This window comes from Stenella coeruleoalba (genome assembly GCF_951394435.1).
Source record: "Stenella coeruleoalba genome assembly, chromosome: 11".
NCBI lineage: Eukaryota > Metazoa > Chordata > Mammalia > Artiodactyla > Delphinidae > Stenella > Stenella coeruleoalba.
Window position 1 is genome coordinate 16,885,563 of NC_137157.1, and position 16,093 is coordinate 16,901,655.

At 41.3% G+C, this 16,093-nt stretch overlaps 1 protein-coding gene across 1 annotated transcript in view; it reads right to left on the minus strand.

The window, feature by feature from the left end:
* Nucleotides 1–562: 562 nt before the first annotated feature.
* The window catches only part of LOC307194540 (overexpressed in colon carcinoma 1 protein), a 37,845-nt gene continuing 22,314 nt past the window's right edge, over nucleotides 563–16,093 (minus strand). Inside the window, exons 3-6 of the mRNA XM_079937710.1 lie at nucleotides 6,653–6,688; nucleotides 5,753–5,832; nucleotides 4,366–4,401; nucleotides 563–1,444 (exon numbers count right to left, since the gene is read on the minus strand). Of these exons, the coding sequence (XP_079793836.1) occupies nucleotides 4,397–4,401; nucleotides 5,753–5,832; nucleotides 6,653–6,688 (121 nt within the window). The 3' untranslated portion in view covers nucleotides 563–1,444; nucleotides 4,366–4,396. The remainder of the gene's footprint in view (nucleotides 1,445–4,365; nucleotides 4,402–5,752; nucleotides 5,833–6,652; nucleotides 6,689–16,093) is intronic.

Genomic DNA, 16,093 nt, shown 5'->3' on the forward strand with positions numbered 1-16,093 from the left:
GCATATAGGAACTCTCTGTACCATCCTCATACTCCTCTGTAAATCTAAAGTTATTTCAAAATTAAAAGTTTTCAAAAAGTGCATCTGTTATCTCTAATGGGATAAACTGCTGATGTTTCATCTAAATTCCATCATGGACATGTGGATATGGGACAGGAGTAGGTGTATCGTAATCATTTCTCAGTGACTCTAATCTTCAGCTTTATTTTTCGGATCAATCGGATGTCCCTCTAGAGGGGTGGGAGAGGGAGGGTGGGAGGGAGGCTCAAGAGGGAGGGGCTATGGGGATATATGTATACACATAGCTGATTCACTTTGTTGTACAGCAGAAACGAACCCAACATTGTAAAGCAATTATACTCCAGTAAAGATATAAAAAAAAAATTTGATGTTCCTATGATAGTTGTATGGACCAAATATACAAGATAATGCTTTTCTTCTTGTGAAAAATTTTGGTTTTTCATAGTAATCTATTTATACATTTTTATTTTTATACTGATATATATCTATACATCACAATGTGTGACTTACTTGAAAGTGCTCTTTTGAAAAATAATGAAGAAATCCAGGTAAAGAGGGATAAAAATGTTTTAATTGTTGAAATACACTGGTAAATTGAGTGACTTACATTTCAGTACTAAGTGGATACACACGATCACTATTGAATTAAGAACTTTCCAAATATCCGACTAACATCAGTGACAAGTCCTTGAAAACAGTGTAGAACTAACATGATGAGATGCTCTGATCACACACAGGTGGAATGGGAGACTCAATGGCTAGGAAGTATTTGTAGTTACCTAAGCCTTTGACTAAAGAAAATAGGAAATTAATCAAAATGTACGTACGGCATGCAAACCTCAACAGTTTAAGTACTGCCACGTAGTACACTGTTCTCAATAAAGAAACTCCTCTGATGTTTAAATAAAGCTGAAAACCAAATAGTAAAAAAGGAAAGAGATAACAGTAAGAATCAATGTAACAATTTTACAGCTAAAAATTAACATGAAGTAGAAATAGTGAAAGATAACAGACAAATATATTACTTTGGGTAATTCATCGATAGTGCCTTATTATTGTGAGTTATAAATAGATGAAGGATTTTGTTATATAAAAACTATCAAAAACGTATCAGTGAAAAGACATGATCTTCATGAGCTGTGGGGATGGCCAGGGTGAGAACGCAGCTGGGACACAGCAGCCAGCTGGGCAAGAACCCTTTGTAAGCTTGTCTTCCGCAGGTGGATCAAATATAGTTCCATATACGTGTGTTGTTTAACCAATTGCTTTCTAGTACCACAACATTCAATATGTACCATGGCTTTAACTATAAACTAAGAATTTGGGGCGGTGGGGGGCGACTGCTTAGAATTTCCTTGGAGATGTCTGTGCACGTTACAAAATCCCACAAAGCAAAAATTCCATCCAGGTCTTGATGAGCAGGCTATGAAGGCAACAAACAAAAAAGGGAAAAGAGTTAGCAAGCGCGAAAAGGCACCACTTAGATAAAAACGTATCAGCGTTAAGCCTGCAAATGATTTACTGATTTTCTTTTCAGTAAAACACATGTTCAACATCTGTCCAGTACTGATTTGAGACTGAATATGTGGCCAGCACAGTGCGAAGCACTGATGACACTTATATGAAGAGACCAAGTCAGGTGGAGAGAGAGACTTCTGAACTTATAACCAAAATACAACAGGAGGATGCCCGAACCAAGCTGCACGGCAACCTCACAGAGATACCAACTGCTCAGCCGCAGTCTATCCCTTCCTTGTTTGGTCAGACCCTCTCGGGAAGAGGGGCGAGCCATCCACTTCACCTCGAGCTCCCCCAGGGGATCTGATGCAGCGAGCCCATCCACTGGCATTTGAGAAGCATCACTGTGCTGGCAGCACTCCGTATACCTAAATGGGCATAACTTTCAGCCTTGGGTCATCTAGGGAAGAAACTACACATTTGTATCGTGATATAAGTAACTTTGATTCTGAAATCATTCCTCAATTTGCTTCAAAGAGTAACCAAATCAGGGCTTCCCTGGTGGCGCAGTGGTTAAGAGTCCACCTGCCGATGCAGCGGACACGGGTTCGTGCCCCGGTCCGGGAGGACCCCACATGCCACAGAGTGGCTGGGCCCGTGAGCCATGGCCGCTGAGCCTGTGCATCCGGAGCCTGTGCTCCGCAACGGGAGAGGCCACAACAGTGAGAGGCCCGCGTACCGCAAAAAAAAAAAAAAAAAAAAAAAGTTACCAAATCAACTTTGAAGCTGGGTCACTGAGTGAGTTCGGTGGCTTTATTTCTAGAGAAGTTTTATATGTTAGGTCAAAAAAAAAAAGTGTCTCCAATCTTTTCCATAAAATGTCTCTTCTCATCAGGGTTTCTGCCCAATAATTTAAGCTCAGATGCCATGCATCCAGATACCTCACAGATAAGTACCATAATGGGCGCTTAGCAATTGAGTAAATGGACAGCCTATCAACTTAGAAAACTTTTCAGATAACTCAAAAGAGGCAAATGGATTGTTTAGCAATAGAGGTAAAGAATGGCGGAAACTGAGAGAGAGGGATGGCAATAAAATAGTTTTTATTTTTATATTGATAGCCACGAGCAGTAGGGAAATATTCTACCTAGCTGTCTAATGTTATGTGGACTGACTAACCAGCAATGGTGCTGAACTGTTATCAGGAAATTTTAGATCCATATACAAAGCTGGACAATCATCTTGTGTAACTCTGTCATGTAAAAACTGAAATTGGGTGAAGCTGGGAGAAGGTAAGGGATTCATCTAAGGTCCTGTGTTAACAGCAGAGCTACCGAGTCTCCAGATATCTATCTACACAGCACTTCTTCCCACTCTATTCAGATGCTTTTTGAAATACACCCTGTTTTCAGGAGGGTAAACACTAATATATGTTTACTTTCAACTAGATTATCTTTTCTATTTGATGCAAATAGTAAAACTACTGCTGCATCAGGGAAAACTAGCAGGGAACTTAGAAATCTACATGAGACTTAGAACTCTGTTAAAAATACTAGAAATAGAAAATCCCCAGCAAGTTCCTAAAGAGAAGCTCAACACCCTAACGCGGTTATGGGCACTAGGGAATAATGCTCCATAATGCTGTAGCCTTGATGACAGGGTCTTTGAAAAAGCAGCTGCCCAATATTGTGGTATTTCTTGTCCAGAAGAAACCAGTTACAGCTTCCATGTCCCTTTCCTCCAGGAGGAAAGCTTATTTGTCTCCACCTGTGAGCTTATTCTGCAACCCATCCCATCCCAGACACCAGCATCAGTACTGGCCCTCAGCCAGAAGCTGGTTCAATATCAAATCAGTCTTGCTTCTGATCTACCAATGGCTGGATTCTGGTTACAAAAAAGGATGATGGTACAGTGATGATGATATTGATGGTGATGATGACAATGACAATTATAGCAGAAGCTACCATCTACTTCACATTTAATCCTAACACAAACCCTTCAATAAGCATCAGGGGAAGAAACTTGCCCAGCTAGAAAGTGAAAGAGCCTGAATTCAAATCCACGGTTGTTTGACACCCAAAAGAGAATGGGCTATCTCAGGAGACAGAGCATTCCTGATCACTGGATGTTCAAAAGAGGTGGGATGTCATTCAGCAAGACTGAAAGACAGTGGGGATCTAAGCATTGCATGCATTTTGGTCCAGGTAAACAGAAACTCTTCTCCTCAATGGAAATGCTGCTCAGTAGCTTCTAGAGACTAGTACCCAAACAGTAGTTAATAAATGAAAGCTATTTTTCTTCTGTCCTTGTTCTTGTTTGTTTGTCTTATAATTCTAACTCCAAGCTCTTCACCAGGTCCACAGTGCTTCATCTTTTAAACTTGGTCTATATTTTACTATTCCTTCCTGAAAAACTGCATCTTTGCACACTGACAATTGCCTATCTCTACTGGAGTTTTGGTACTGGTACATCTTCTCTCTGTATGTCAACTACCCCTGACTATTGCCAAACATTTAATATTGATCCTAATCTAATTCCCAACCTCTCTAGTCTCTCCTTGTCTGTCACTTCCAAGGTCCTAGCCCCTCAAAGATTTTGGCAATGAAGAGTGAAACCCTGGTAGTATAGGCAAACAGCTTGTTCTTATTAAATGAATTAAGTTACATTTGAAAAAATATTAATGAAAAAAAGTAACTGCAAAGAAAATTGATCTAGTCATTAAAGACCTCTTTACAATAAAATATATTGGGTTCCATAGATTTAACCACAAGATGAGACCCCTCCTCATACTCAAGTTCGAGATTTCTTAGAAATATAGAGCATTAATATCTACAGTTCATTCATCCAGGCTGAATATATAGAATTATTTAGAAAAATATACAGTACCTCTTGATTATTGTCATGATATTACTTTCTTCTAATCTTAAAAAAAGAGAAAATTAAGAAAAGTTAAATGTACAGTTATAAAGAATATATTCCAGTTTCCTACAAAACTACAAATAGTTGTGACATATATGTATTTGCTAGTCTAAATCATCGAGTAGAGAAAAAAAAATGAGGAACAAATAACCATAGTACGTTAAGAAATAATAAAGGCTTGTGTACAAATTAAATCAAATATTACATATATGTAATTTTATGTGTACATATTAATAGTTCTTTAAAACCATATTATCAGACAACTGTACAGTGATTAGTAAATCAGCATTCTTCACCACGAGCCACACTTAAAAATTTACTTAAGGGACTTCCCTGGTGGCGGAGTGGTTAGGAATCAGCCTGCCAATGCAGGGGACACAGGTTCAAGCCCTGGTTCAGGAAGATCCCACATGCCACGGAGCAACCAAGCCCGTGCGCCACAACTACTGAGCCTGTGGCCTAGAACCCAAGGGCTACAACTACTGAGCCCATGTGCCACAACTACTGAAGCCCATGCACCTAGAGCCTGTGCTCCGCAACAAGAGAAGCCACCGCAACGAGAAGCCCGAGCACTGCAATGAAGAGTAGCCCCTGCTCGCCGCAACTAGAGAAGGCCTGTGCACAGCAAAGAGGACCCAACACAGCCAAAAATAAATAATATAAATAAAAATAAATTTAAAAAAAAATTTACTTAAGCAAGAAGCTATCTACAAGGCTGCAATCGTACCTATTATCAAAAGAACTTCATTAGCCCTGCAATTACTAACTACTAAAACTCAGAAAAAGGAGTCTCCACTTCATTTCATTATACAAAAGACAGTTAATTTTCTTCTAATCACCAGACTACTTATCAGTCACATTTATAATATATTATAGGAATGTACCTTTATGTTCTACAAAAACTCCATAAACTTACTGAAATGTTTGCTTTCATTTTCACACTGATCATCACTGAAATTAACAAGAAATTTAAAATATCCATGGAGCATAATGACAAACAGAAGCTAAATTTTGCTCTGGAATTACTCTCATCATGTGGGTGGCAATTTCAACAAGTGATTACAATGAGCAGATATGGATTTTTTGGGTTTTTTTTTTAAGGCCGCACCGAGCGGCATGCGGAATCTTAGCTCCCCGACCAGGGGTCAAACCTACGCCCCCTGCAGTGGAAGCACAGGGTCTTAACCACTGGACTGCCAGGGAAGTCCCAGCTATGGCTCTTACACACAGTTCACTGCAAGTCAGAAATATGTAGGGTGAGTCAGGCAAGCTGAAATATACATTTCATACGTTTTTCACAAAGCAAAAAAAAATAAACATGTAGAGAGAGTACACATCACATGGTTTTACTTACTTTTTCGCACAGTCTTTGTTTGATTGGACACCATATTGACAGCTTCAGATGGCAGACCAACATACACCCCTCCATAGTTTCTTGATGAAAAGAAGCAGAGATAGAAAAAATCAGACCAAACTACGTGGTTACTAAACATTTGCAGAAAATGATGAGAGCATGGGGCCTTCAAACAATTATAGAATTATTAAAATAACTCATGACTTTCCAAAGTAGAATTCAGAATATTATTGCCCTTGGAGAGATCTTGTTTTTCCATGTTAAAAAAAAGAAGCTATATATAAAAAAAAGAAAGCTGTGTAGTAGAATTTTTAGATATTTTACTTGCAGTGAGAAAGAAGAGAAGTTAGGATGTTTACAATTTAGTAGAGTAATAAATATCAGTAGCGTGACATGTTACAGTTAATCAGTCAACATTTATCAAGAATTCAGAGTGGTCAATGTGGTATGAGGTGCTATGGGCACACAAAAACACTTTACCTGTAGGTAGGTATAAAGTGAGAAGGAAGAGAGAGAGATAAGGAGTAATGAGAGTGGAGTTCTGCTAATCAGAGGATGGAAGGACGGAGAAGGCGGAAGGAAGGAAGAGATATCATCCAATTTTAGAGAACAGCACATCCAAAGGCCACAAGATGGAAACTAGCACAAGCCGTGTGCACAGGACAAACCAAGCTTGTTTGGAAGAAGCAAAGATTATGGTCCCTGGGCAAGATATTTATCACACTGCATGCTCCTACCTGTATTCTCTGTGCCAAAAGTTTTCCTGGTGGAATCTGTATTACTGGCAATGTGCTACAGTGGTCGATTAAATGCATGAGTTAAATTAATTCATGTTAAATTAAATCCATGAGGTGGGACCAAAATTATTCAAATTAAAGGTAGCTTCAACACCAAACATACCTCCTCTTGTCATCTTCTGTTATTGATTCTTCTGTTCTAAAAGGTCAAAAACGTTTGCTATGAGCTGTTTGGTTACACAGTCAGAGACTTCATTTTTGGCTCTGAGAAAAGAGGGACTGACGAGTTAAAGCCAATTTTGTTTATTTCAAGTTCTTCCATCAAGTATTTCTGTAACACAGGATTCTCTCTTCACCTCAATCATTTATATACTAAGAAATTGGCAGTTTTCTACTTACCAAAAAGCGCAAATCCATCAAATGCCAATAAGTCCAATTGCTGAACAAGATCAAACACTGAGGTAACCATAACGGAAAAGAATATAAAGAAAAGAATGTCCATATATGTATAACTGAGTCACTTTGCTGTACAGCAGAGATAGGCACAAGACTGTAAATCAACTATACTTCAATTAAAAAAACAGAAAACACTAATTCGAGGGACAAAAAACAAAAACAAAAAACCTGAGGGCAGCCAATACTGGAAAGAGCACATTAATTGGATGTCAGGAAGCCTGGGTTCTTGTCTGGCTGTGCCACCCGCTCCCTGTGTGACAGGCTGTGGGCAAGTTGCCAGCCTGTATCTCATCTGTAAAATAACAGGGTCGACCAGATGACGCCCAAGGTCCCTTCTAGTCCTAACACACTATGAGTTTGTGTCTCTTATGCCAGTTCAGCAGCACAGTTCTAGGTATGAAAGATTTCCTTAGTGCAAAAAGAGTTAAAGTCAATTTAACTTTCTTTTATCTAAAAAAAACAGCCATTTTATACATGATCTACTACAAAGAGGGAAATGTTCAAAGGAAATTTCTAGAGGGAATCACTACTTTAAAATGCACAGTATCTTTCCTTGAATAAGAGGAATCCATATTCTACTAGAATTCTTTGGCGTATTTTTAGATCAGGAAGTTTACCTTGAAGTACTAGCTAGCATACATTAGTTATTTTTCTGAAAGAAAAAAAAAAAACAAGGTTCAAATGTAACTCGCTGAACTCAACTTGTAATTATAAGGGGCTTCAGTTAAGAAGAAAGCAGACTGAAAACATCTAAGCAGCTTCACTGAATCTTTTAATTGCTGGGATTGTCATATCATGGTTTCACACATTTAAAAGCTGTGAACGTATATATGTACATGAGATTTTGCTTCATTGCAACAGCCCGTAAATCAGAAGTCTATAGAGAAAGGAAGTGGAGATTTGGAAATTATCTGTTAAACACTGGCCATGCACACAGAAAGTAGAGGGCAAAAGCCACCCTGCAATCTAATTTGTCCAAATTGAGCCCATAACCCACTTTTAATTATCAACTTCATTTATCTCTTGCTAAAGTTGGATCGTTTTTTAATTCAAAGGTGTCAAAGTCATGCTGTATTAGAACTGGTGCTATGCTTATTGAAGTGGTATAACACTTTCAGGTGCTGTTTACCAGTTTTAATTAAAATGGATTTATAACCCGTTAGTACAGATACTAGGAAAAATGATGGTGACAAACTCGTTCAAGATTATCAGAACTGTTTACTCTGGTTCTGAATGGCCAACATTATAATGAAATTGTTTGTGAAGCTGAAACCGGCAGATTTGGACATATACAATGTCTCGTTTTTTCTCACAGATATTCTTTTCATATCCAATGACATATCTGTGTATTTTAAACCTTTCCCCTTTTGCCTAATCCATCTTAAGGATTTATTCAGTGTTTTAAAATATATTTAACTTCCCCTAATGTAAAAAAATAGTGAATTATTTTTAATCTATTATCTCTCATAAATTATTCAATGCCCTAAAACCCAACTGTTTTAGGTTTTGAGTAATGGCCTGGCCGTCCGAACACCTGGGCTGCCCCACCTGTGCACAACTTGAAATCACTGTACTTGTTTCCCCTCACAGAACATATTTTGAAAGATTTTGTTATCAACTGGCCTTACTATCTCACTTGCTGATAATTTTCTTAGACACACAAGTGCCAAAGGGAGCCTCTGATGTGCATGGGATGGTTCCCACGGGGTGTTTGTGTAATTCGAATCCAAGGCAAATAAATCTTATATTTTGCTAATGTAGAGCCTGGGCAGCCTCCTTGTAGGCACACGCAGATTTCCGTTCAGTTTCTAAAGTAATGAACATAGCCTGTGGTCCTTCTTCGAAGCTGCCAATCCAGAGCGTCGGGCTAGGAACTGCGCTCGGGCCAGATCACCCCCCACCATGGAGCCCTTGGATGAGCCACTGTTTTTCATGAGGGACTTGATTATTTTTCTTTTCTGGTCATGACAGCTTTAGTGGAAGGGCAGTGGTTACTGTGCAGCCTGCAGCTGTGATTGCTGACGGATCACAAGACTTGTTCCTAAAGCAGGGAAGGAAGTGGGGAGGAAGCGCAGGACAGAAAGCCACACGGACTCCGCCTTGGCGAGAACAGCAGTCGCTGACAGTCTGGAGGGCCCTCGATCACGGACATCATGGCCCTATTTTCTGTTGGTACTAAAGACAAAGAATGAGATGACTTCACCCTGGAGTCTTCCCTTAGAAAACAGAGACTGAAGATTGAATTAGTCCATGCTGGAAACGACAAAGTGAAAAAGAGGCCGATTCACATTAGATGAGCTGGAAAAGGCCAGACCACACTGCTCGGAGTTAATTGGTCCAAATATCTCCACAAACTCAGCCTACCCGTACACTTGCTCCTTTAGACAAGAAGCAAGTGGACATACCTCAACCAGGAGAAATCTCCTAGTGTAGCAATCCACTTCTAAATAATAGTTCTGAAGCACAGTGCAGGAGTCAATGCCCAGGTGCCTACAGGCAGAGGCACTGAAAATGGGAAGTGTGAATGAAGGGATTCAGGGACGAGAACACCCCTGAATCTACCATAAATAGGGAAGAAACCTTGAGAATAAGGTTTCTACCAAGGGAACCAAAACACGGGGTTGTAGGAGGCAAGGGACCAGATACCATCGATCAAATCACCTAAAAACAAAAAGTGAAAGGTAACTTTCACCAGTTTCCCTCCCCGCTCCCCCTGCTCCGGTCCCAATTTCACCACCATGGAGGCTGATGTCAATAAGGGGAAGGAAAGCCAGCACAAATTACCAAGGGGTCGACAACTGGAAACAACTACATGGCCTAGCAACACAAAATCTGCTCTGGCCAGGGAAACTGTGCTGGACTCACCCTCCCCATGTTCTGCAACGCAGGGGCGAGGACTCTGAGAAACATCCTCCTTTGCCACCCGGCTCCCTGTTAGGTTCTACCAGATGGGATGCTCAAGAGACATGAAATGCAAAAAGAGGGGAAAGGGCTGCTCCTTCTAGCTCTGCGTGCTGCTCCAGCCTACAGCACCCCAGCAGCTGGCTCCAGTTTCCAGGACTGGCCCTGTTAACACTCCTTTTCGGGTCACTACAGCTCAAGTGGGTGGGCAGTGGCTACTATGTGGCCTCCAACTGTGGTTACTGCTGGATTACAACATTCAGCTGCGATTACACCAGCCTGGCAGTGCCCTCTCTCCAGAAGTCAGTGTCCCAGCCCCAGAGAACTGCTCCTCTTCCGGGTCCTAGATTCCAATAACCCCAACTTCCTTCCTTTGTCACTCCTGCCCTAGGAACAGTAGCCACTTCCTATTATAACTCTCCCTACGACCTCAGCCTTCCCTTCTTACATCCTCAATCCTCCATGACCTGTTCAACCAATTCCTAATAGTAATTTCTCTCTGCTAAAATATTTAATGTGGTTTCCTTTACCCTGACTGGACACGAACTGACACATTACTTGGTAGCAAGAGTAGGGTTTATCTCCCAGCCCTGCATTGAACGTGTCTCACTAAAGCATTTAAAGTACCTGTTATTTCCTGTTTATCAGGCCCAATTACCATGTCATCAGTGTATTGGACCAGTATGACGTGCTGTGGGACATCAGTAACATCAAGATATTGCCGAATAGAGGATGAACGGCAACACTGTGATGGTATACTGTTGGCCTTGCCAGGTAAAAGCAAACTGCTTCTGTTATCCTCGCAAACCAGTTCAGAGGTAAAGTATTCGTCAAAGGTTGCAAAACAGGAGCTAGGGGCTATGTTGAGTGTTTTCAATAAAGATACCACACCTTGAACAGCAGCTGAAATTGGAATCACCATTTCATCAAGTTTACAAGAATCCAAAGTCACTCTCTAAAATAAATCTGCCTTCCACATGGGCCAAAGAGGCAAGTTAAAAGGAGACATGAGAAGCGTCTTCATTTTTTCAAGTCTTTGGTGACGGCACCAATTTCTGCAACTCCACCAGGAATGCAGTATTCCTTTTTGTATATTATTCTGGTATAGAAGGGAAATTCCATAGGCTTCTACTTGACCCTTCCTACCAAGATAGCCCTTCCTTCACAGGTCAGAGAGCCAATGTGGGGATTCTTCCAGTTGCCAAATACATCTACTCTGATTATGAACTCACAAACTGAGGAAATAATCAGAGTATGGGATCTGCAGACTACTGGAATCACTGCAATTTTTAGGTTAGCCAAAATTCCATTTTTTACCTGATGACTATAAGCCCACACATGGACTGATCGCCCATAATGGCATTTTGGGTCCTCAGGTGTTAACAGCAACTCAGAGCCAGTGACTAGAAATCTCTAAAAGGTCCAGGCACTTCCTTTTGTTCTGCACACAGTTGCTCTAGTAAATGAACACAAATCCTTTGGGGAAGATGTGAAAAAATATCTACCGTACATACATGTGGCCGTGTTTAAAATTCCCTCAAGGGAATGTGGCCTTAATTACTCTGAGTCTGACTTGGGTTTGGAAACTGGGTTAAGAGGCTATGCCTTTCCATTGTGATGACTCAGCTTAGCTTTCTGGCTCACAGACCAGAAGTCTTCCTCTTATAAAATATACAGAGGGAGAAAATGAACCCTTAGGTGGCCATCTTTCTCATCTATCCCTAGGGAGATTGTGATCAACTAGCTCTCATTAAAATTCCTTCCAGGATGAAACATTCTGCCTCTTCATCCCTGCTGTCTGTTATGGCAAGTGTGCCCACCTTGTCTTAGGTGGTTCAGTTCTTGGCCTCTGCTTCTCTGGGATCCTGTCACACCCAAGGAAACAAAGAACCCATCTCAAGGGCAGCATGTCCCAACTGTCATAGCCACGTTATAGAGGACAGTCATCTTGGATACTCCCTTCACTATGTGTCTCTCAATTTGCTCAGTCTCCTAGGGAAGGGGGTCTCCTCCGCAGTGGGGAGCAGCTCACACTTGAGAAATTCACACCAGCTTTCCTATCTCTTCAAGCCTTTGGATTCCTTCCTCTCCATCACACCAGAGAAGTTCTGACATGCTCCTCCCCTGGTGAGAGCATAAGCTCCTTCAGTTTAGTTTCGTCAACCAAGTTGACTAAACTGTTAAGAGTCCTAGCCATGCACCTAAACTAAATCTGGAATCTCTGTTAAATACAACAATATCAATAAATTCAGTCTCAGCATACACTGCTTCTCCTTGGTCTCACACCCTTAGAAGCCATTTCCATACATATTCCTGAGGATTCTGGTAGAAGAAAATGCACAAGCCTGCAATTACTTTGCAGTATAAGCTCTTTCTTCCCAGGTCAGACATTGTGCTTGTCCCGTGGGAACATCCTGAGATCTGATTCTATTTGTGGGTCCCGTAGCAATAAGGGGTGGTTGCAGTAGGCCCTGAGGGGGACAAGCACCCCCTAACAAGGCAATCACCCAGGCGAGGGGACCCAATTCCATGCCTCTTACCCAGCTGGTCTACCCCATTCTCAAAGGCCCTGCCAGGAAAACAGGAAGTTTCTGGCTGGCAAAGATGGGGAGAGAAAGTCAGCTCTTCATCATTAGCTTCACCTCAATTTTAATTTAGCCCAGTCTAGTGCTCTTGAGAGAGGAAATGGGAAATAGACGAGGCTACAACAGCTGTCTCTAATCTAACCAGGGACTAAATGGCCACAGACTACCCCCTGCAATGTGTAACTGAATCTAAAACAGGTAACAAAGAAAGCCCGGCCACTTAACACAGTCTTAATGCCTTAATATCATGGCAAGAGAAGGTCACGGCCCCCCTCGATTTCTGGCGTCCCCAACTAAGTGAAGAGGAAGGCAGGGTGGAGTGTTAAGAGGCAGGTAGGCTGGCTTTTTTTATTCAGTGGTGTAAGCAACCACCCATTTGAATAATTTTGAGGGTCTGGAAAGGCTAAGATTTAAACATAGTTTAATTCTACCTGTTGGCTAAAGTTACAAATTCAAGTTCTCTATTATCCATCACATGTGCCTCAGTGTCAACGAAGGGAGAGGCACGTGAAAGAGGAGGCCGGGCCCCAGGGGAGGGGCTGGAACTAAGAGCTGGGGTTTGGGTATAAACAGGGTACGTTTCACAGTGGTGCCCAGGACACATTTTAGAAGGAAGACTTACTTCTTGGGTCCAAAGAGTAAAGGAGCGAAGAGGTACTGAAAGACCTAGATTAAGTTTAGCAAGTAGTGCCTCCATTTTTTTTTTTTTTTTTTGCGGTACGCGGGCCTCTCACTGCTGTGGCCTCTCCCATTGCGGAGCACAGGCTCCGGACGCGCAGGCTCAGCAGCCATGGCTCACGGGCCCAGCCGCTCCGCGGCATGTGGGATCTTCCAGGACCGGGGCACAAACCCGTGTCCCCCGCATCGGCAGGCGGACTCTCAACCACTGCGCCACCAGGGAAGCCTAGTTCCTCCATTTTTAAATCCCCATGAGCCACTACTCTACAGAGTAAACTTGTGTAATAAACTTGTTTTTTTCCAGAGGGAGCATGACCGAAAGCCTCTTGGTAAATTGCTTTCTCTGGTCTCAAGACAGTGTCTTATTTCTGGGCATATACAGCATCTGAAAATTTGTGGAAAGTGATGTCACATTTAGAAAGAAAATGTAATAGTGCGATATTGTTTAATCAAAAGGTCACGTCACATCTTTTGGAAAAAAACTTTTAAACCGCAAGAACATTTCCTAAGAACCATGGAGCATATGTTAACAATTTGGGACCAGGTTTAAAAAATACACTGGGCATTTAATTACCATCGGGTCTCTCTTTGTTAACAAAGATTTAGCTTCTTTTATCAAAGGACAGGTGTTGTAGGAGAAACAATGTGTCCAAGTTAAAGCCATCCACTGAGTCTCATGATAATCTCCTAGAGTGAGATCATATGCTCCCAGTGTCTGACTCAGATTTTCGGCCACTGCATTCATAAAAATGTTTGCAGAGCCAAGTGTGATTGAGGGTGACCACCAGTCTGTCATTTCCTCCCACTTTGGGGATTGCTGAAAAGCTAAATCCTCAGTTGATAGTTTAAAAATGACACATCTTGTTATAAAACAGAAACTAACACACCATTGTAAAGCTATTATACTCCAATAAAGATGTTAAAAAAAAAAAGACACACCTTTGCAGAGCAATGTAGTGTTTAGTGATCGCTATCTTACCAAAGTTGCCCCTATTTGGGGCGATGTCAGAAAAAGAAGAAAAAAAAAAGCAACCGTTGGTTTCAAAAGTGCTTTCTTATATCTCAGAGTTTCCACCAAATACTTCTAGCCTACTTCCTTTGAAGCCAGCGTGGCACTCTCCTCACACTTCTCAGATTGAGTATCTACACTGATCCTGATTCTCTAGGTCACTGCACACCCATCTGCTTCCTACTAGCTTTGCAGACCTTCTCCTAAATGAACCAGAGACACTGAATTTCTCTCTAACCATAAAGCACTGAATTTCTCTCTAACCATAAAGCTCTGACTTCTTTTAAGTCAAGGTTCCAGAAGGTGAGACACTTCCAAACCAGCTCCATGTCTGTGGTTGCTCTTTGGGGCTGGCTGGCTTTCCTCTGCCTGTCCTTTCTTCATTAATGTATTTCGTGCATATACCTATTTAAAGCTAACTCTCCACACAAAACACATAAACCTTTCAATCCATTTATACCATCCTATCAATAACGATCACTTCAATGAAGCGAGACCTTATTCAGAGTTACTACAGTAAATATAAACCACTACTTTTTTTCTTCTTCAGTAGCACATGGTAATCAGAATATTTTCGTCACAATATTTGCTTAGTTTCTGGGTTGTATAAAATAGCTGTCCCAAGTGACCTACAAAAAGGGTTTCAAAGGTAAAATAATGGAACCACGGCATGGACACATCATGTGCATTCTCTAGAACAAACACAGATGATAAACATCAGGCAGCCGCTAGCCACTCCAATTAATAGCTCCTCACGCACGGTGGCTACAGGTGCCTTAAAATTCAGAACGTTCTCACTGCCCTAGACTTCCAGAACGACATAGTTCTGTGGCAAAGAAAGGAATTATTTTTCACTTATTCATCAACAAAAATGTTCTAAATACAGAGCTATTCTTATTAGCGATGATCTAAAAAGCAGAAAAACAGGCTGCAGCCTTTTCTTTTTCCATATTTGCAGTGTCACTACAGAGGCCAAACTTATTTTGATTTGTAAACGGTACAATTTCAACACGGAAGCCTCAGGAGATCATGCGTGTAGCTCCAATGATCTATTTTTAGTTAGCATTCATGATCATCTTTTGGAATAAGCTTATTAATTGACAATGTTTACTTCCATTTGACACTACCATCCTCTAGATAAAGTGGAATCATTTCATTTTCTCTATAATATGTTTTTATGATGACCCCTCCTTTTCACGGAGGTTCCAATCGATTCTACCAAGCATTTAATTACATATGATATTGGACAGAATTAACACTTTATCATTGACTGTTAGGGCCTATATGTAATCTCATTCATGTCTTCACAATTTCAAAACTTCTTAGGACAGTTAGCTTTAAGTCTCTCTCCTTGGATGGGTCCCTTTCTTTCTTCCAGAATGTACTACCGGAGAACATGAGTGACATTTGCTCTTTGTATGGGGTAATGGATCAAGAATTAAATTGCAATTTCCCTACCCCTCTTCTGTTCTCCTTCTAAGAAGCACACAGTGCTGGATTATTTCAACATTGGGTGTAGAAGTATCCTTTGCTACAAAGCAGGCAGGAGTGTTCTCTCCCCTTTAAGAAACCTTGCTTTTCCCAGATGTATCACTTTTCTCAAAACCTTGGGAATAAGCAGCTTGTTTTCCCTCGTCCCAGGGTCTCCAAACAGGAGACAGAGCCAGAATGCTCCCAACCTCCCCAAAGCACTCCTTTAGATGGGGCCAATTTCATTTTCACTCAAATACTCTCCTCGCTGGCATCAGCCCTGCCATAACAGCCCCGGACGCACTAAACATCTCGGCCCTGACTCAAAGGTTTTCTTCCTAACCGTCATTACCTTGGACAATTTTAAATCCCATGAAAACCACCTAAACGACCTCTTGCTTCACATTTTGCTGACTTCCTCTATCCCAGCAACTTTTACTGCTGCTCTAAGAACTTAATCCCAGGAGTGCTCCATGGAGCTTAGTTCCTGCAATTATTTCACCTC